Below are 21,922 nucleotides of genomic sequence, written 5' to 3'. Positions count from 1 at the left end.
CCTTTTTATATATATAAATTAGCAAGAATAGAATGTTTCAGTAATATTAGTTGCCATTATAATATATAAACTATATTCCTATGAAATAAATGAAAATAGGCATCATTTTGTACTAACTGTAAGCAATACAAAATAACATCTTCTTTCTTTATGTTCAATTTTTAGAAAATCACAAGAAATCTACAGCAAACATATAAGTTAAGCATACACGAATCAAGGCGTTCCTAACTTCCTAAATTATTCAAATATAAAATGAAATTTAAATATCGAGGAGTTTACCAAAAAGAAGCTCACTCTTAAATCTATGGGATTATCTTCTACGAAGCTGAATAATTGAAACGAAACGATAATAATATCTTCCTGGTGGCAAATGTATTATTTTCATTAATTCACTGACAGTGAATCGTATATCCATTCTGAACTAAAATAGGTATAATAAAAGAAGTTTCTGTCTGTGTAATAAACAGATCTGCTTGGAACGTGAAGCGTATTAAGCAAAGTAAATCGCAGGCTAAAATAGAATCTTAAACTAGAAACTTAAAGTAAAATCGCTATGTTAAAAAAGTAAAATAAAAGAACATAAAAATACACACATGCAGGCTTAACGACAGGCGAGCTTGTTTTACGGGGCTGGTGAGGAATTTGGAGCTTACAAGGTGTCGGCCTCGGTCGTATGATGTCTGCCCTCGTTTGTACACCCCTCTGATTCGGGTCAGCAGTGTACCGATCCAAAGAACCTCCATTACTGTGTTTTGAGCTTAGTCCTGTATCTGCTTTCTTGTAACCTAAATAACCAAGCCGAACATTTGTAACGCGAAATTATGATAAACGACGTTACGTGTGACGTTACAGTTCAGACGTAAACGAGGCTGAGTGAATCAACGGAAACGTTATTTTAAAAGAGTAGAAAAATTACAGTTTTTATCGGGTTGACGAACTTGGAACAAATAATTTCATTGGCAAGATTTTAAAATGGTAAATGAATCAAAGTATAAGAAATATACTTTAAGAATATAGATGATAAAAATTTTTTTAATTGCTTTCTTTTCGTGCACGATTCAGATAAAAATATTCGCTATCACGAAAGGAGAAGGTCAGAGTGGAGAATCGAAAAATATTTTCTAATTCCCCCGTAATAATTCGAAGAAAGGTATCTAGAAATTCAGTCTACACGATTCTATCAGTTGGAGTCGATCGAGGAAAGCAATTAAAGTAGGATTAACAGGAGTTCCAGTTAACAAAGCTGGAACCATTTAATACTTTAATTAAATTACATCAAAGAGGATTTTTAATTTGAAATTAAAACTCCCGTACTACGGCCGTACTATTCCCTTCGAAATACTTTTAATAAATCGGATCTCTCGATGCAACTCTTTATTGCACGCTAAAAGGAAACGCAACTCGCCATAATTAAACAGCTTTTCTACTTCCACGATCTCATTTTACTCTGTGTTTTGTTGCATTTAACCGGGAACTTCCATTCAAGAGTTTCAAAAGACATACTTGAAAAAAAAAGAGAGAAAGAGAGAGAAAGTGAAAAAGGGAGAAGAGGAACAAAACACGTAGTAGGAGTTTTGTAAAAGAAAACTCATCGCGGTTTCGCCACGAGAATAAAAAGCAAGATAGAAGGAGGCTACTCACCAAGGGGTTGAGGCTCTTGCCGCTTGCTACAACACTTGCCCATCTTGGATGTTGTGCTGGATGTTTCCCCTTTCGATCCTGATTCTACGCGCCTTCTATGCTGATGCGTGCCCCCAGGAAAGTCGCCATCTCGTGAACTCGGGCTGATACGGCGCGACGGTGGTTTCCGTTTCGACTTTTAGCATCACTTTCTTCTCTCCATCGCGTGTTTATCGAATCCGCGCACCTGCAAGGTAAACCAGAATTGTCGACCATGATTCCTCTTCGTCTTGTTACAGTGAGGCGACTTTTGAACGTGCCACGATGCATTATCGTAATTCACAGTTAAGGACGTAGGTTTATATATACATCGGTAGATAGAGCGGAAAGCTTTTTCTTTTTTGTTTTTTCACGTTCAGTTATGATTTATCGAATTAGATCTTTTTAGTGCTACTGTGCATTCGTATATTTATAGCTTGCCAAGTTTTTATGTTTGTTAGTTTGATCTAGTATAAATGAGACGAATATTAATTTAAAGAAATTGCTATTACAGTCAAAGTTTTTATGTTTGTTAGTGTGATCTAAGATAGATGAAATGAATATTAATTTAAACAAATTGCTATTACAGTCAAAGTTTTTATGTTTGTTAGTTTGATCTAAGATAGATGAGACGAATATTAATTTAAAGAAATTGCTATTACAGTCAAAGTTGTTATGTTTGTTAGTTTGATCTAGGATAAATGAAACGAATATTAATTTAAAGAAATTGCTATTACAGTTGCAAGTATTTATTATTTCTCTTGAGTTAGATTTCACTTATGTTCGCTTATGGTGTTTTAAGTTGTAATTATTCAGATGTTTGTCATTTCGAAATCTTTCATGTTTTCAATTCTAATTTGCAACAGATGGAATTGTAAGCAATTCATTATCAATTAGTTCGGCGTGGATTTCTTTCGCGTTGACGTGATTTATTGAATTGCAATTATTAATATATTTATTATTTGTGTTCCGGTGCAACTACGGCGACGAAGAAGCTGACTTATGAAATTGCTTTCGCCGCTCCCTAGCTTCCACCGGTGGATCATCGATCATGTTGTATTTAAAGAAGACTTAGGACGTCCGTGTTTTCTTTCTCCTTGCCTTGTTCAACATCGTGCATCTTCTTTACCGGAGACTAGTGTGTTCCTTTTCGGTGCGAGACAAATCAGGCATGCCGCCTGTGTTTCCGAGTAATACGTTAAATTAAAACGAGCGTAACAGGAGGACTCGGAGAATGCTAACCAGTTGATTGTTCACATTCATAGACACGGTGAACGCTCTCAAACAGAAAAATGTTTTCTTTCCTTCGTTCGTTCGTTGAATACCTTTAATCCGTAATTAAAATGCTGGCGTCCAGTGATAAATATTACACATTAATTTTCCTGGATGCTTATGAGTCATTAACTTTCTCCCTCCCTTTTTACCTTTTATTTTCATTTCGGGTATAAATTAGGAATTTTTGTCGTAGGTAGAAGCTGTTATAAGCATGGATTGTTAATGTACCATATCGGGCAAGCTATTACATTGGTATGTGTTTAAAAATAACGGGTATTAGTAAGTTTAATATACAATGTATAATCTCATTACACATACATAAAATTTAATAACAAAACGAAATAATTGTTTTATTTTATTCGAATAAATGTCTCGCGGAATAATCATTTTAGATAAATATTGCTCATTCTATTACAATTCTATGATTGTAAGATTCGAATGCACATTCGTATCACTCGAAGCTCCTTAAACAAATCTAACAAATACGCAATCAAATTTCCATTGAGCTCTTTATTTCTTCCTAAGCGCAATAGACCTAAATACGCGTGAAATCTAACGATCCATTTCCAAAGTCTCTCTAAACGCGTAAACTTCCAAGGGACCTGTTAATTATTTCCAAGTATCAGTTGCCAATACCTGGAACGAAGTAAACTAGTCAAACTCGAAGCTGTAAATACAAACGTATAAACTACTATCGAACGACAATGTAAGCTGTAAGGTTGCAGGTTTTTTCGCATTGCTCTCGATTCCTTAGGGAAGACCAGTCTGAAAACAAAAAGGCGCGACACGATCGCGAAGTCACGTACAGACATTTTCTATATCCGTGTCTGTTCTTCCGATGAAATCGTTGCAAGGGATGAGTCAGATAGAGCCCTGTTTCAATGAAATTTGACGTGGTAACAGATATAACGTAGATACATAGGTATGTTAACATCTACGTTAATATACACAGTTGATTAATATTTTTGTATTTTATTTGGAAAATGATCAGTTCTTTCGTAACGTAGTGTATAAATATACAGGGTGGTTGGTAACTAATGGTACAAGCGGAAAGGGGGTGATTCTACGCGAAAAAAGAAGTCGAAAATATAGAATAAAAATTTTTCGTTTGAGGCTTTGTTTTTGAGAAAATCGACTTTGAATTTTCGCTCGGTACGCGTGCACTTTATCGCGTCTCGTTATAACGGATCTCACTGTAGATCGTTGTCTCGATGGAAAAACTAAAAAAACAAAAATTTTTATTCTATATTTTCGACTTCTTTTTTCGCGTAGAATCACCCCCTTTCCGCTTGTACCACCAGTTACCAACCACCCTGTATATATAATATTATGTGATTTTATCAAATTTTAAATATATTTTTGTTACAATTGATTAGTCATGTGTAGCTAAAATTACTATTTTATATTTTACTTTATTGCAAATTTTACTTTACAGTTTTATTTTATTTAATCGTATCTGTATAGAATTCATATATTCATTTGATATAGAACTATCAGCAGGCGAAATTTCATTGAAATTTGAAAGGACCGTGTCTGATGTAGCATGATACGTAGGAAAAGCGCGAGCAACAAGGATAAATAAAGTTAGGAACGCGCCTACAGGGTTCATTTAGAGTTTAGGGGAATACGACGATGTCTTTTGTCGTCCACGAAATACCATTACAACGTGCATAATTACGACGCGACGTTGCGAATTCCAAGTTTCTGCGGCGACCTGTTACACAAAAAGTGAAAAGCGACTTGGGAAAATCAACTTTACGACTTTTCATCTGCAGGCCTGCTGCAAACGAAGCCTCTTCGTGATCCTAATTCTCTACCGGCATAAATTGCACGTGATAAAAGTTCGCTCAATTCAGACGCTATATATAACATGAGAAATATTACGAATTTGTGTCAAGAAGTAAAGCTCAAACTCGAGCAGCTTTTTATATTCCGTCAAGTGTTTATTAAAGATAAAATTCTAGTTGCTTTATTTCCAGATATCTTTTATACAATTTATTTAATATTGTTTACAAGTTTTAAGTAGTTCATTTAATATTTTAAGGTACAATGTGTCTATTAGTTATCGAATTTTAGGTAGATCTTTTTGTACTAGATTCTAGAATTAAGAGATAACTGTTTGTAATTAAGAGATATTGTTTACAAGTTTTAAGTAGTTCATTTAATATTTTAGGGTACAATGTGTCTATTAGCTATCGAATTTTAGGTAGATTTTTTTTATTAGATTCTATAATTAAGAGATAACTGTTCTTTTTATTTTTTAGTTGGATCCGTTTATAAATATAAAATATTTAATATTAATATAATATAAATATAAATATTTTGGAACGCGTGAATAAAATATAGACCATGTTAAAATTACACGTTAGTATATATAATTATTCTGCGAGTACTCATTTTAACTTGATGAGTTGAAAGAATGGGAAAACTTTAGACAACTTGAGAAAAGGTCATTTTTGTAGTAAAAGTAAAATACAGTAAACTTCAAAAGATTAATAACTCGTTTCTTAGATTATAACCATTTTACAAATTTAATTGTTGTTTCTATCTGAACCCAAGTTTTTTCAATCTGACACTTGAACAGCTTGCCTAATTGTTCCTTTTAGTCTTCTTAGTTTTATGAAATTAGTCTAAGTTAATCTTAGTTCTAGTTTAATGACGGCTTTCCTTCCAAGATTTTTGTAATTTACAAAAGTTTTCTATGTCGTTTGGATTCTACTTTCTTAGTATTTAATAATAACCAAGTTGAATTTCTTACACGATCTAATTTTTATACGGTCTAATAAAGACGTAAAACAAATTACTGCCGTTTACCAGCACACTTTCACGAATTTTCATTATATTTGATACAAAGATGATCTACTGGCAACACACTACTTTAATATCCTCTTGGATTAATACAGAGAAACACTTTATTAACGAGAAGAATATTTTCTTTTCTAGAAACGTTATTTCATCTACAACAAGATCTCTGATGGACGTGCTGAAGAAATACATCGGATAAAATTCACGTTAAAAGTTCTAATTACCATACTTTTATAATTAAACAAAAAATCTAGAGATATTCTATACGTATCTCTTGATTCATTCTCGTCGTTACTTCCTTTCGTCGTAAGAATTTTCAAAAGAAAAGTTTAATAACGTGGCGAAGAAAGAACCTTGGAAGATATAGAATATTTTCCTGAAACTTCTTAAAATTCGATAACTGAAAATACATATTTCCATATTCAGAAATATTCATCAAATATATATTGCAAAAACTTGATATTTTTTTAAGAAAGTCAACAAAAATGTACTTGTCGTGTTCTTTTTCTTATGATCTTCGTGTATACTTTACGAAACAAAGTTAAAGAGTTAAGGAACCTTAGCATAAAACGAGGAAGATACTTGCGCGGTACTTTGTGCATAAACTTGCAGCATTACATAAACACGCAAAATGACGAGAACTCGCTCAACTTCCAGAGAGCTGCGGCCATGCATCGACGTCGATCGAAATATTTACGAGCCTCGTAGCCGTCTCTGTGCTCCTCTGACACGAATGAAGGTGCGAATGTTTCGAGATTCGTCGTGTGTGTTTAATATCCCGTTTGGAACGAAGTTTCCTCGCCTACACGTACACGCAAACTATCACCTGTCTGTGAGCAAAATTTTCGTACACGTGTCGTACGACGGAAATACAGGACGTTCTCTGATGGTTGTAGGTCGCTTTCGATGACCGATAAACAAATTATGGTGGCGGCGGAAGCGGGCAGAAATGAAATCACCGCTCGAAAGGATCACCGCCGTATGATAATGATAATGACGTAAGACGAGGAAAGAAAATTTCGTTGGGACCAGTCTGAATCAGCTGCGAACACGGCAATCAAGAAGACCACTTGACTTATGGATCATGTACGTATACGGTGGTTTCTGGTAAATTTCGCTTTTAAAAGCTGACACTTGCGTCAGTTGAAATTAAAGAGGCATTGTATATAATGTCGATTTAAATTGTTAATTCTTGCTATGAGTTTCACAAAAGGAACTTTGTGTGGCAGAGAAATCGGAATAAAGTCATCTCTTCTTCGTCTTTCGATCTGTTTTACGAGCAAAAGACTTACTACGAGTAGATCGTGGATATTTATGCAAATTCGTATCTTTGAGAGAATAATTAAAAAACTGGAACTTTGACACGAAATTAGTTTATCTATTCGCTATTGTAAAGGGTATTATACTTTTACATAATTTTGCATATTTAGGTATATGCATTTTTCATCTCCAAATTGTCCATAGACGCGTAAAAATCTAATTACAAGAGAGAAGTTGCCGAGGGCCAAAGGAAGGCAATTCGAGTTTGTATTCGACGCAAAATTTTGTCAGAAACTTTGGTAGCTTGGATAAGGAAACTAGAGGAAGTATTCCTGCATTTGACGTAAATCCAATCCTTGGATGTTGTACATGATCCAAGAATAAACTTAAAAAAAAAGAAAAAAGGATTTAGAATTAATACGAATTAACGTTAACCGAGGTGTAAAGCAAGCGATTCAATGAATAATTAAAGAGCGTTTAAGTAGGTCAGAAGAGATCTAGAAACGAGTCGAGTGAAAATGCTAAACGAGAGTCTTTGGTCGCGTTTTTAAGCGACGCGGTGACGCGATGCGACGGGACAAATCCAGTTCGACATCGGCAGTAATGAATTTAGGACGGTGGTAATCGCGAGCAGAGGCACTTAAAATATCGGTGTGGTACTTAATCTTGTCGTACGTTCGACCGCGTAATTTCGCGCGTTGTAATTCAGGATGTGGTCCTACGATATTTCTCGTTAATACATAGGACCATGGCAATTGCTTCCCCTCCCGGACAGAGCCGTCGAAAACTTCGATATTTGTGGTCTGTTCGTTCCACTTTTGGGTTTAATTTCATTGTCATTTAATAATGATTTAAGCGTTAAAATTATAACTCTTATATGTATTGCTCTTTCACATTTCTTATAAAATTGAACGATTTTGCACGTTACAATTAACAGATTCCACTTTTGTATTTCTTGCAAGGTGCAATTAATTTCAACGTTTTAATTATCATTAATATACTCTCTTGTCATTACGTTTCTTGTGAAACGAATCAAATTGTACCGATATAGTAGCCATTATGGTATTTATTGGAGATCGTTAAAAGAAATTTACGTAAATCGCGTAACACCACCGCGACATTTTCATTTAATGATGATTTAAGCGTTAAAATCATAACTCTTATATGTATTGCTCCTTCACATTTCTTATAAAATTGAACGATTTTGCACGTTACAATTAACAGACTCCTCCTTTGTATTTCTTGCAAGGTGCAATTAATTTCAACGTTTTAATTATCATTAATATACTCTCTTGTCATTACGTTTCTTGTGAAACGAATCAAATTGTACCGATATAGTAGCCATTATGGTATTTATTGGAGATCGTTAAAAGAAATTTACGTAAATCGCGTAGCACGACCGCGATCTTTAAACGTGCAATTCTATGAATTTTCTTTACGAAGAATCCGATGGATTCTTTTCACGAATAAGATAAGAACATATAATCTTAAACGTAAACAGTTTATTTAAACCGAAAATGCCAGTTTCAGAATGAACCGCGGAAAGGACATGCCGATGAAAACTGTGGATTTTCCATAGGATAAGCAACATGTACCGAAGGTCCTCTACATTTCACAATCATCTGTAAACTCTAAACTCTAAACCAAATGACATACCGCGTTCCAGCAGCCTCGAGGCTTCCAAAAACCCTATCGACGAGGAAAATACGATGGAAAACCTTCTGTATCCGCACGTTTCCCGCCGTTCGCGGTGATTTGAGATGGACAATGCCGAGAGCCCATGAAAAGGTCCCACGAAACGGGTAGAAAAGGAAAACTTCGTGTACGGAATGTTTCCGTAAATCAGAAGATGCAACGGGATGTCCCGCGTACTCGTCGCGCCATGAAAGTTTTTAATTAAACAGCTCAAGGCTGCTCTATCTCGAATATTCGAATAACTAAGCGTTGAACTTCACCTTGGGATACAGCGAATTCCTAACTTTCTTTTCGAAACATATAATGCTTACAAATTTGCATATATCTGTATTTTTCAGTGGACCATTTCTTCACTATGTTCCATTTATACATTTTATTTGTATAGTATCAAATTTTTGTAGGCGTAGATAATTGGTAATACCATGAGTCATTATTTACTAAATGACACTTGGACCTGATTGATCAATCAGTATGTAGATATATACTGTAATAAATAGCACGGGGTGGAAATATATTTTGTAGCCTCTTTTGTACGAAGACCACGCAGCAAGAACACGACAAGTCACGTTTCTTACTTTTCGCAGAAAAACTGTTTTAAGATTCAGGGATGATTTATGAAAATGTACCCCAAAAATAGCAGATTCAGGAACGTGTTTCGTCGCCGAATAGATACAAGTAAGTTAGATAAATATAAGTGAAAATTCGAGCAAAGTACGTAAATAATATAAAGTTAGAATATGTTTTAAAAAAAAAGTCAGAAATTCAAAGTACTGCAACACGAAGTTTAGCTAACGACAGACAGAGAAAGCGCAAGGCGGTCGATTTTGCTTGGCCCACCCCAGTGGCGAACCCCATGGAAACACCATGGCGCGGGCACAGGATAACGTTCATACAGGACTATACCACCACCATCATAGTAACACGTTCTCTCCCTATGTCTTTCTCTCTCTGTCAAATTGGACTGGGCGCACATGCACGTCACCAAAAACACACGCACAGAGAACAGGGTAGACGGTCGATATCCCACGGTTGTGCATATATACACGCTATCTGATGGGGCTTTTATGTGACGAACAATGACGACGTTTCGTGGCAGGCTGCATACAGAAGAATTAAAATTTCGTCGTGGCGCACTTTGCTGCTACTTTAAACATAGATCGAAAATCTTAGGACGAGATGACGATATAGAATCTTTTAGAAATCTTGAAACTCTCGGTAGACAACCAACATATGGATCCTATAGTGTGACATGAAATGTTTCCCGTTTTGAAAATTTCTAACTCTTAACCTGTATGTCTATAAAATATTTTAATGAATCAAAATTGTATATGAAGCGGGTGTGTACCTGCGTCATTATTATCACAATGCGAATATTTATGCAGATATAAACGAAAGAAATTGTTTCATCCTATAAACATCGTAACGCGTACATTAGTTTCGATATTTTCTTACATTTCGGTATATCGTACTATACGTTTCTGGTTATTTCGTGGTTCTCGACTATTGTATTAGAATTATATGCAGATTACGTTGTTCGAGTATGGAAAATAAATAGTATCTGTAAAACAATTTATAGTAGATCGACGTAGACTTTTATAGCTTCATATCCAAACATGTTTAATGGTTTCGCGACTAAGGAATGCGGATTTTGTCATTAATTGGTATTGATTGGTATTGGAAAAAATTCCATATTTTCATGAACTTTGCCAAATGGACGATAAATTGGTTTCTAAACAGATATTCCTCTCGTCTAGCAAATGCTCGACGAGTATACTCGACGTATTACGAATCTTTACGTATCTTGCCACGTTTTTATGTATTTTATGTACATTTTAAGAATAATACATTATAACGATTAATGCTTATTACCATGATTTTTGTATTACATCGAGATGCAAAATGATCGCAGCTATTTAAAGGTAGAAAGAAATTCATTTGACATATTGTTGCAGTTGACGTCATTCTTCGTGGTTGAAGAGAAACCGTATTTTAGAATCTATTTTTCTTCACCCCCTAATTTGAATACTAATAAATTAAGTACTAAATAATTAATATATCCAGTCTTCCTATTTCCAAATGACATACTATCCGCGATTCGTCAGTTCTTTTTATTACACGGAACCCTAAAAACACAGCGCAATATACGGCCTTAAGTGGGTCTTACAACCCTAAAACGTCACTCCTACTTACTCGATGGTTCGATTTACGACATCGTTATATGCATCCTGCTATATCCCGGGGAGAGGGGGCGAAAGGAAGAACAAGAGGGGGAATACATTGTTCAACGGGGGGTGCGGAACCCCGAGACTACTTTTTCCTCTCGTTGATAGAAAAAGTTGGAACAATGGGTGTATTAAAGCTCGCTTACAACTTGAAATCATTCGTTTTGAGTTTAATCAGCGTGTATGTGTAGGTTACCATGTCACGAGAGTGATGTACTTGACGTTTTCGACCTTATCGTATCGTTCGTTTCGACGGCTGATGTGTTTGTCAAACGGATTGATTGTTATACGAGAAACAAGATATTTGAGGCTGCCAATAGCTAATCGTATGAATTTTATTAGCTTACATGGACGAAATAAAAATATTCATATTCCTCGAATCGTTTAAGTTCAACTTTATATGCATAACGCAAACTTGAGCTAATTTCATTAAAAAAAATTCTGTACAAATAGTTATGTATATTAATTATTTGCTATAAAGTCTATTCGTTTGAAATAATTAAATAACATTTTTTGAGTAAAGTAAAAGTTCATAACAGTTGAGAAAAGATTATTTGTTTCAACTCGAACAGCTTTTAAATGATATTTTCTATTTTCCTCTAAACAGCTGTACCGAATATATTGACAAAAATAAAATAATACCAACAAATTCATAAGAATATCGTGATCGTCGTAAATCGTTTAATTCGTATCACTGTACAGTGAATTTATACAAATTCATTCTTGGTTAATTATATGATGGCTCGCGCGCGTCTTCCGATTTTGCATGTTCACGTTATGTTTATCGCTATTTAATTTTGGTTAATTAACGATGATGACGTTTAGAATTACGTGGATATTAGATTCCATGGTACGTGTATACATATATATATATATATATTCGCGGAAACGCTAGAATTACATCTGTTAAATTAATATCCGTCGTTAATTAGAAGCAACGGTTTGTTTCGTTTGCGTAAATTGAATATGCATATCTCGTATCACTGGAAAAGTACGTGAAATGATATTTGCGAGGCGAGACGCAGATAGGATAAGAATATTATTTTATCAATGAAATATACTGTGCAAACGTATACGTGTGAATGTGTAGGACGAATATAGAAGAAACAGCAAGATATAGTTACTTTTAGAGACACTTACTATGTGTGGGAAAATGATAGTGTTTACTGGAAAAATTAGAAATGGCAAGAAAACATATAGAACAAAAATATGGAATATTTTGTAGTAAGAAGATATCTTGAATTCTCTAATTAAAAAAATTACAACGTAAAAGAATAACAGTTTTTACTCGATAAATTGATGGGACATTTTATAAAAAAAAAAAAAAAGATATGAACAAGATATGGAATATTTGAAGAAAATATCCTGAATTTTCTAATTAGGAAAGAGATGGTGTGAAAGATTATGAGAAATTGCGTTAATTTTTAGTAATATTTATGTATAGAAAAATAGCAGATGGAATATTTGATAAAAAGAAAATCTCGTAAATTTTGTAGTTAAAATAAGAACTTATACGGGTATCGGAAATTTGAAAAACTACAGGGTCGTTTAATAGAAGAATTGTTGTACTTCACAGATATTGATACAAAAGGGGTACAAATACTAAATAAAAACACGCGTTATTTCTCGATAAATTGATCAACAATTTATAGTGCCATTTATAGATGCCTTTGTAAGCAAAAAAAAAAAAAAAATAGCACTCTGCTACAATAGATTGTGAAAACCTATTTACGCTGTAACTATACTCGGAAACTATTAAACACGGAAATGCTATTTCGATTTTCTGCTCAATAAAGATTCAACGGAATCAACAACCTTTGCAAAGAAGCATACGTGCGTATTTCAATTCTATAGAACCAAATCCCTCTGTAATTGGAGACAATAGAAAAACAAAGCTTTAACAAATTTCGATATTCGAGGAAATTACTAGAATTTGTAAAAGAAATACACTTATATACAAAATTTGTTAATTTAAAATTCAAATGGACGAAATTTCAGGATTTTATAGAAAATGAAACTTGAAACGAAGTAAATGCAGTAAATACGAGGAAAGATCGATATATTAACATGGGAATTCAAGGAAACAACAATGTATGAATTATCGAAATAAAAGAGAACTAGTTTTCAAAGAAACGAACCAAGTACTCAAGTATTCGAAATGATGTCCCTGTTCATTAATACATTTTTGTCATCAAATATTGTTTCACTACATCGTACGAGTGTTTCTTTCTATTGATTTATTTGAACACGTGCATTCTGTTTTTACTTTCACTGTCTTCACCGATACTATGAGGTTCTGGGAGATCCCAGACTTTATAAAAATTTTCACAAACATCAAGTATCAAGTAACAAGATTCTCGACGATTTTCAATACTTTTACAAACATTAAGTTCGCATGATATTAGCATCATACGATACTTGATGTTAAGTGTCTGGCTAATTTTCAATTATTATAAACTACATTCAAATATAAATTTCTCAATCTCAGAATCCCAGCAGAGGATCGCCATACATATGTACATCCATTTCATTGTAGTAATTAATACCACAATTATCGACCGATAATATGTACCCTACACTATAATTAACTACTATAACTAACGCTAATAATAATTACAGATCGCCATAATTAATCCGTTATAGTCTATATCTAATTAACGTATTTCGTTATGAGAAAAACAATTATTACGATCGATTACAGTTTCTTCTATTTTAAACTGCAGTCTGGGATCTAATAGTTCTATTCAATTGTCCTAAGATCGTTGGATGTCAAGAGAATAGTACAATAGGCGATAATAGGCCGTCTCTCTACCTCTACAAAAGTTGACCTTAATTTCATCAAAAGCATCTGTATAGCTCTAACAATTTCAAAACCAAAACCTTGAAATCAGTCGTTCATTTGATACTTCTAGCACCGAGAGAACAAAATTTCCAAGCAACGTTTATTAAAACTTTCTACGCGATAAATTCCACGTTCTACGAAGCTAATCCCATTTCAAGCCCATGAACTTGCAAAATTTCATCGTATCTAAGGCACCCTATACACATAACCCAACGAAAAGCTACCCACCGAATATACCAAATTGAGAAAACGCTCGCTTAATACTCGGATCGCTTTCAACTCCTAAAAACATCGCCAAATATTCTCGATTGTTCCCTGGTAAGGACCTATCTATCGATGGTTTTCAATGCAAAACGACATATATAAGCTCGCATTCATACATGTACGTATACATGTATGTACGTAAGTACATACATATATATCCAGATAATCCAGCGAGTTTTATCCACAAGCAGGGAACTCTAGGACCGGCAACCCCGTAGATTTGTCGAGCTTTTGCCCCAACCCTTGAATATCGTCTTCTTGAATGGATATATAAGCTCGTGATTTCGGGGACTACGCCCTTCCTAACCTTCCTACCCTTCATCCCCGACCGCCTCGGCGCGGCGCGGCGTCGCGCTCCAGGGGGTGGCCGATCGGACGTTATTGCGTTGCAGGGGCGTACGTAGGCCACGGTGTGTGCACAGTGAATTTCCCTCTGTCCGATACACAAATGAATTCGCCGCATCTAGTTGGCGTTCACGAAATACGATTACGCGATGATGAATCGTGCCGGTCAAATAATGTACTCGCGTGCCCATTAGAATGTCGGTCGCTAACGGAAACCCAGTTACGGGTCTCTCCCGATGGTTCTAGTGTATATACAGATGGTTTAAAAAAGAGCGAGTGATATTTGAACCGTTGATAGGCCAAAGCGGTTATATAACCGTTGCTTTTCAAAGTTTTCGAAATTTTATTGCCAAACCATTTGATCGATGGTTAGCTTGTGTAATTGCGTTAATTTTCTTTGATTTATATCTTGGCAAGTTAACCGATTTGACAAATAAGCAGCTCATGTATGAGTATAATGAGTTTCTAATTTCGATACCTAGCACGTAGCAATAAGGAAGTGTTTCGATATGCTTGCAGTTGATCACAAAAGTATTTATATAGGTGTGTTCTTTTTTTTTGAGATTTCTCTTTTAGATTTGCTACACGTAGTTGCAAGAGTAACGAGTAACGAGATCGAGCAGGAACACCTAGCGATTTCGTACGAAAGGTGAAAATTAATCTACGTCATCGACCGATGAATTGCAATTTGATGTTCGCACCAAGTTGCGACGCGATAATTTTACAATATGATCTCGACGATCTGTTCGAAACTTTAACGAGCATCGAAGTTTCGTAGCAGTAGTCGACTTTTGGGATGAATGTAAATTTTCTAGGTTAAACGTTCCGCGTATATTATATCGTATATGCTGTTACCGGTTCGCAAAGTTGAGTTTTATTTCAAAGTATTCTTCGTTTAATTCAAAGAATGTAAATGAGAAGCGAAAGAAATCGATGGACTACATTTTGATATTACTTTAGACGCTGTTAACCCAGATGTAGAATACGTTGTCTCCGTTTAATTCACCAGTAAGATATTAACCTGAATTTATTTTTTTATACTGAAACCAACTCGATGAAATTATTAAGGAACAACATACTGCATTACGGTAAGGATTGTTGCCAACTATTGTACACGTTGTATCGGTACTTCATCCTTTCAGGGATCAATATTTACGTTACTTACATATTGAGAGCTCATTATGTTCTGCAAAATAGGCCAGGATAGTGCTTGACTTCCGACTTGTTAGCATTATCAGGCATATTCAAGCCAAAGTGGTTCAGAGCAAATTGATACTTGTCATATTTGCAGACGATTAACATTTATCTCATAATTCAGTTCTCTATAATTACGTTAAATAGCTGAAAAATTATATACACTCGTATATTGAAATAAAAAATAAATCGACGTGCTTTTGAAAATACGAACTGGTTAATACTTTACACGACTATATAATATATATCAAATATATATTAAATTAAATATATAATATATTTAATTAGAATATACGATATATATTAAATTAATGTAATATACAATTTAATATACGGATACGTTAAATTAGAAAATATTAGATGTCATTAACTCTTAGTTGTGGAAGCCTCGGTCGATTTATTCGAAATCAAAGCAAACGTCCCTCAACTCCACAAACAGAGTCACCTTTTTAGAGATTAAAAAGCAGCTATCAGAAGCTGTAATGAGAAACTATTGCGCCTAACGTACGACTGATTAACCGTCGAACACACGGCACCGTGCGTTCTCATTTTACGGAAACGTCGCTTTTAAAAACCGTTGGATTGATAATTCTTCCATTAACAATCTGTCCATCCACGCGATCCTTATCCGCCTCCAATTATCTTTATCTGTCATATAAAATGAAATCTCAAAATCTATAACACGCATAAAGTATTGTCCGTGAAAAGTATCGGCACATCACTGTACTTGTTACAGTATTTACGCATTAACACTAGAACTACCGATAATTAACACGAAGTTATTTCTACCAAAAAAGAGTCAGACTGGTCTTTAAAAAATACGTAATAATAGAATATTTTTATATTCATTGATTTATTACTTCCTTACAGAAGCGACTCCATGTTATGAAATTTTTGGTATTATTAATCCATCTGGGACCATCATCCCTAAACGAGGGTTGGCGAATTTATAAAATTGTAGAACCAGTCATTTTGAATGGGGTGGAATTTCTAGTGTTAGCATCTAGATGTTAGTGTTAGATATCTGATATCATCGTATCGAATGATATGCAGTAAAAATTTTAGAAACGTGTGGCAAGTTGTACAAAACGAGAAAACTGGTTAATTGTGGTTCGATAAACAGATTGCGGCAGCCTTTTACACTTTGACAAGTATCAGCTATTTTGACCGCTGTTGGTATAAGTAGCCTTGATACAAAATTATTTTCACTTTGAATACATAAAAAACAAAATAAAATTCATTATATTATTCTTTTAGTTATCGTTACGAAAGTCATTACATCATTGTAGACAAAAAATATAACATGAAGTAGGAATTTTAAATTAAAATTGTAAAACCAGTCAATTTGTCCGATGTGGTAGTTCTAATGTTAATTAATTAGATCCAAATACCATTTAGTTCACAGTATCATCGTATGATTATAAAAGTCAGAGAAAGGACTTTCAAAGGAAAGGAACAAATGCGTTTAAAGAAAATACTTAGTCGTTGAAACGGGGACAAAAGTGAAAATATTTTTTCAAACAGATACTTTCGTAAGCCAGTGAACATTTGTTTTTCCCTGTGCAGAACATTGTAGCAAACAACTTCGTATTTTTACTTCTTTTTTTGGCTATACTTTTAGCTGAAGCAAATACAAATACGAAGAGAAAGGGAAGTTACGAACGATGCTAGGGTTGCTTCTGACGGCACCGAATCCGGAGATGCCCCCAACTTGGACGAAAATTAGGGGTTGCAAGACAGAAATGGCTGCCTCCCCTCAAACATTTCGCGGAGGGACGTAGAAACGTAATTTGCAACGCCTTCGACGATGGCCTCGCGGCCCCTGCTTCTCGTCGTTGAAACGCTTCTTCTTGGTTGACGATGCGGCCACGTACCGTAATGTAGATCATATGTCTTCGTATAATATCTGTTTCTTTCACGTCGTAGACGCGATCGATAGTGCATGGAAATCAATGTGCTTCCCTAATCATTTGCGTGGGATGAGTCACTTTCGCGAGGGCTGTGCGTGTATCGACGAGTTCGTTTAATATGAAGAAGAACAGAGCTTACATGGTCGGACTAATTTCGATAAAAAGTGCTGAAACTTTGATATTTCTATTAATACAATGAGGAAAATGAAAGCTAAACAGAGAGATTTATTTTATTTGGTATTACAGTAAGTACTCTGGAATTAAATTGGAATATTTTATATTTTATATTCTTAGCGCGTATCCTCGTTTTCCAATGAAGCATTTTTATGTCAGATTCTATACGTTTCATTGCCATGGTATGAAATTTTTGTAGCCATACGAAAATACTATTTAATCATACGAAATCTTATCAGTTGTTATTCAAATGTTGTATTAAGTACAATGGTGCGGCAATACCTTCCGTAGTTGGCATATAAATCATGAAATTCAAGCATCGTGGAAAATCTCAGAATTTGCACGAGAACGAAACGCACTCTAAGGAAGTGATACTTAAGGAAACGTTGGCAAATAAAGGATGTAGAAATTCTAAAACCGAAGAAAGTTCAACCCACGAACAAACTGTAGCAGCGTTGGAAAACCAATATCAATGGAATTTAATTTGTTCTTTTTTATCTATTTCGACACTACGTTTGTACAGTACATTTACGGTATAATAATAACAAAAATAAATAAAAAAAAGACAGAGCAGCAAATAATAAACATAGGAAAGAATCGTTCAAAAGATACCCTTAGGCTACAGCTTTCAGCTTAAACGAAAGCATAGAGGGCTATCTTGCTTGCACAGACTATTCCATTGTAAATACCTAGCTTTTATCCAAACCCTAATCTTCGCGACGATCTACCTTGCCCGGATAGTCCTGTACCCTAACCACATATTTACAATGCGATTAGAAGGAAAAGTGGAACATCAGAGAATCTTCTGCAGTAGGAAACAGTGTCACCGGCTGATGAATAATAACAGTCGCCATATTGACTGGCAGACGTTGTACGACGCGACGCGACGATTCATTAGGTATGCTGGCAGTAGAGAAGATATACGTTTTAGAACGATTGCGGACTTCCTGTCGCGGATAATTAATCATGGTGCTAGTCTGGCTTGCAAGTGACTAAGGAGGCTCGCTTCGTAGAAATTTTCGTACTCTTCTTCGGTCGACGGATAAAAGTTGGCGCGCGTTTTTCATGGATCCCAGAGATACAGAGAGAGAGAGAGAGAGAGAGAAAGCTCAGCATGTTTCTCGAGTGGAAGGGTCGCGTTTGCCAGGCATTGCGTAGCCCGAAGGGAAAGAAGAAAATCACACGGAGGTGGTGGCAATTTCTTGGTCAGCGCTTCAACTATGACGCATTTGCATTTCCATCGAAGTTGCAGCCAAATCTCTGACGCGTAGTGCGGTTGCTATCTTTGCGTCGGCCTCGGGACTGGAAACGATCCCACGTACTTGCATACTGCAGTCCCCATCGTTCCATCTAATTCCGTAGATGTCCTCCAGATACTTGGGATACCCGTTTCGTTTCTATTTCTGGACAAGTTGGCTCGTTATTGGACCGAGGCACGATCATTGTCTTTGTACTCGGTTGTGTCGAATATTTTATCGATACGATAGAGCAGCACCCTGCGTATGGTGAGATTAGAAGATTGCCACTGACGTCGTATAACGCAATTTGAGAAATAATAAGAGCGAAATACTTCGTACGGGAGTAATAGCCGAAGATAGGTTTCAAGATAAGGAGTACAGGAATTCTGAAGTTGAAGAACGATCCAAAGATCAATCAAGAAGAAATTGAAAACGCGGTGTCGGTGGGATTTAGTGTTCAGTTTTACATCATTCTGGGTATATATATAGCGAAGAAGAAAGTTTAAATTTTTATTGCTTGGAATGTTATTTTCTGTTATACCAAAGCAACTTTCCATTTAATTCAGATATTTTGCGCTCTCTTATATATCCTATCCTATACGTTCAGATTTACTTTCTTCAATGGAATCATATACCTTTCACTTCACTGCTCCATACAATTCGTCATACTTCTTATTTCGTTGATTTAGGTGTACTATCGTGTACTTCGTCGTTATACTATTATACTCTCGCCAAATCTACTTATTGCAATTATACGTTTCTATTCTTCAAACCAAAGTGACAAATTCTAATAAATTGTAAACGTGACATTTCAACATGTGAAGATGGAATAGTTCTTCGGTTATTACACTACCTTTAACTACCCTTAATAACTTTCAATAGCTTCGTATTGAAAAATTCTACGCGTTATAAACCGTAGAAAACCTTTCTCGAAACACGATATAAATGTAAGTACGTATACCGATTGTGAGTCAGCATACGAGCCAAAATTTATCGTGTTCCTCAATGGACCCTCAGACCTTCGGATCTTCCCAACTAACCAGCCCAACACGTGAGCTCACGAATGACGTCAGCCGATCAGTTCAAACAGGGTCAAAGATCTCCAGTTGCTCGACCGATGACTAGAGTCCAATGTGACTCCCACTGGGATCATCGTGAGCCTCTCATTTCCATATTTCTTCGCAATAGATCGGTGAATTTATCGTTTCTCGTTTCGCGTCAGCGCAGCGGAAGCACGAGCAGAAATTATTTCACGCCTCGTTCCGTAACGGCTACTTGCGTCGTTCGAGCGAATCCTCCTCGTTCTGGGTCGAAGAAGCTCGCAGCACCCATTTCGTAGACTCGTGGCTTCGATTATTATTAAGTCGGTTTTTTATTATTTTTAATTATCATTAATTATTATTAATAATAATCCTTAATAATAATTTTATTATTAAGGATTATTATCAAGTAACACGGTAAAATCTCCGTTTCAGGGGAACACAGAATAAGGTGATAAAGACACACTTTTAACGAGACTTTCCAACTTCTTGCAAAACTTTCAATAGCAGAGATGATATGCTTATACATATGCATTTTAATCGATGGAAGAATTATAATTGTAATAAAAAAAAACTATACTCAGATACAAAAAAGTCAATCGATTCCTAGCGAAATTGTAGAACGTTCGTGACACAGTGAACTTGCGTGTAGTATACTTCGACAGAATAGTAATTCGCCTATAACGTTCAACAAGAGAGAAGATCAGCCGAGTGAAATCTCTAGGTTTCTTCGGAACTGTTTGTTCCGCATCGTTGGTCCACGTTTCTCCTGGTTTATCGGTCGTCCAAAAAGCGTGCTCCTTCACCGTACCTTTACGACGTGACGCGTTTTAGCAGGCTCTTTGTCCGAATGGGGGGATTAAACGTTTCGATGAAACCTTAATCGTGCGGTTAAAAATTGAACTTCGGATATTTGATCGGGAAAAGAAAATGATCACTGATTTCTAGATACTTCACTTCTTTTAGACGGAAAACAGAATACACTCATTTATTTAATAATTTTGTACAAGCTGATCGTGTATTTGTCACAATCTTTTTGTACCAACTTGAAAATTGTTTACTTTTCTCCAACACGTTAAAGAGAATTTTACTTTTGCGAACAAAATTACTTATCTGCAATCTTTTCCAAGTTAGCTCTTAAGTCTTAAGCTGTTGAACTATGGAAGGTGATTACACCCCTCATACTTGAATTACCACAGCTACAAGAAAAGATACATATTTGCTACCTATTACCGTTTTTCCAGCCTACAATATTTTATCCAGCCGGACTTTACTTTGTTGGGCGAAGCCTCGTAACGAAGGTACGTGATAAAAGTAATAAAAATTCTAAAAGTTAAGGATCAGAGTTACACTTTATCACGCTTTATCGTAGACTATCCGTGGCCCACCAAACGCGTCATACATTAACGCGTGGATCCTTGTAACTTGTAATTGGAAGGTCGACGACGGATCGTCATCTTGAACGTAACTGGTTGAAGAGACGCCGAGTGGACACACGCGGAAAAATCCTCGGCTCTGGCGATTCCAGTGTTTCGCGTTTCACCGAAGCGCAATTAATTCCGCGCGAGAACATCGCGTTACCGAACGAATTCATTAATTTCATCGACAATTTTTAGCGCGGAAAGACGAAGAAAGGGGAAAAATATTTCGTCGTCAATTAGTATTCCGTGCAAGAGCCTTGATGTTCGCGCTGAATTTCCTTCCTCGTGAAATTAGATTTACGTTATAATTAATTTCGTGCGAAAGATGAGGTTGAATTTTGAAAGTTGCTTCGTTAATTTTGTCACTGCCAGTATTTATTCAATGGAAATTTAAATAGAAGATATACCTACAAAGCATTCTATCTTTTTATCGTTTTAACTAAACTTTGTCAATATGAGTAAGAAATAAGCGAGAAAAAATTTGTAACCGAACAGCGATAATCGAACGAGCGACAAGCAACGAATAAAATTGTATTCCCTGTTAAACATTTTCAGTAGAAAATACGTAGAAAAATTAA

General features: G+C 35.5%; 1 protein-coding gene across 5 annotated transcripts in view; it reads right to left on the bottom strand.

The window, feature by feature from the left end:
* The window catches only part of Src64B (Tyrosine-protein kinase Src64B), an 87,637-nt gene that overhangs the window by 8,297 nt on the left and 57,418 nt on the right, over positions 1 to 21,922 (bottom strand). For 4 of the 5 annotated variants that reach the window (XM_069111346.1, XM_069111348.1, XM_069111347.1 and 1 more), the window contains 2 exons: positions 1,642 to 1,867; positions 594 to 785 (listed from right to left, as the gene is read on the bottom strand). In XM_069111346.1, the coding sequence (XP_068967447.1) occupies positions 594 to 785; positions 1,642 to 1,684 (235 nt within the window). In that variant the 5' untranslated portion in view covers positions 1,685 to 1,867. The remainder of the gene's footprint in view (positions 1 to 593; positions 786 to 1,641; positions 1,868 to 21,922) is intronic. The other variant, XM_069111350.1, reaches the window with a different exon arrangement.

This window comes from Bombus flavifrons, chromosome 4 (assembly GCF_040668555.2).
Source record: "Bombus flavifrons isolate JBK064 chromosome 4, iyBomFlav1_principal, whole genome shotgun sequence".
In the NCBI taxonomy this organism is placed as follows: domain Eukaryota; kingdom Metazoa; phylum Arthropoda; class Insecta; order Hymenoptera; family Apidae; genus Bombus; species Bombus flavifrons.
Note: the sequence above shows the minus strand (reverse complement) of the source record. Positions and strands in the feature narration are given on the sequence as shown.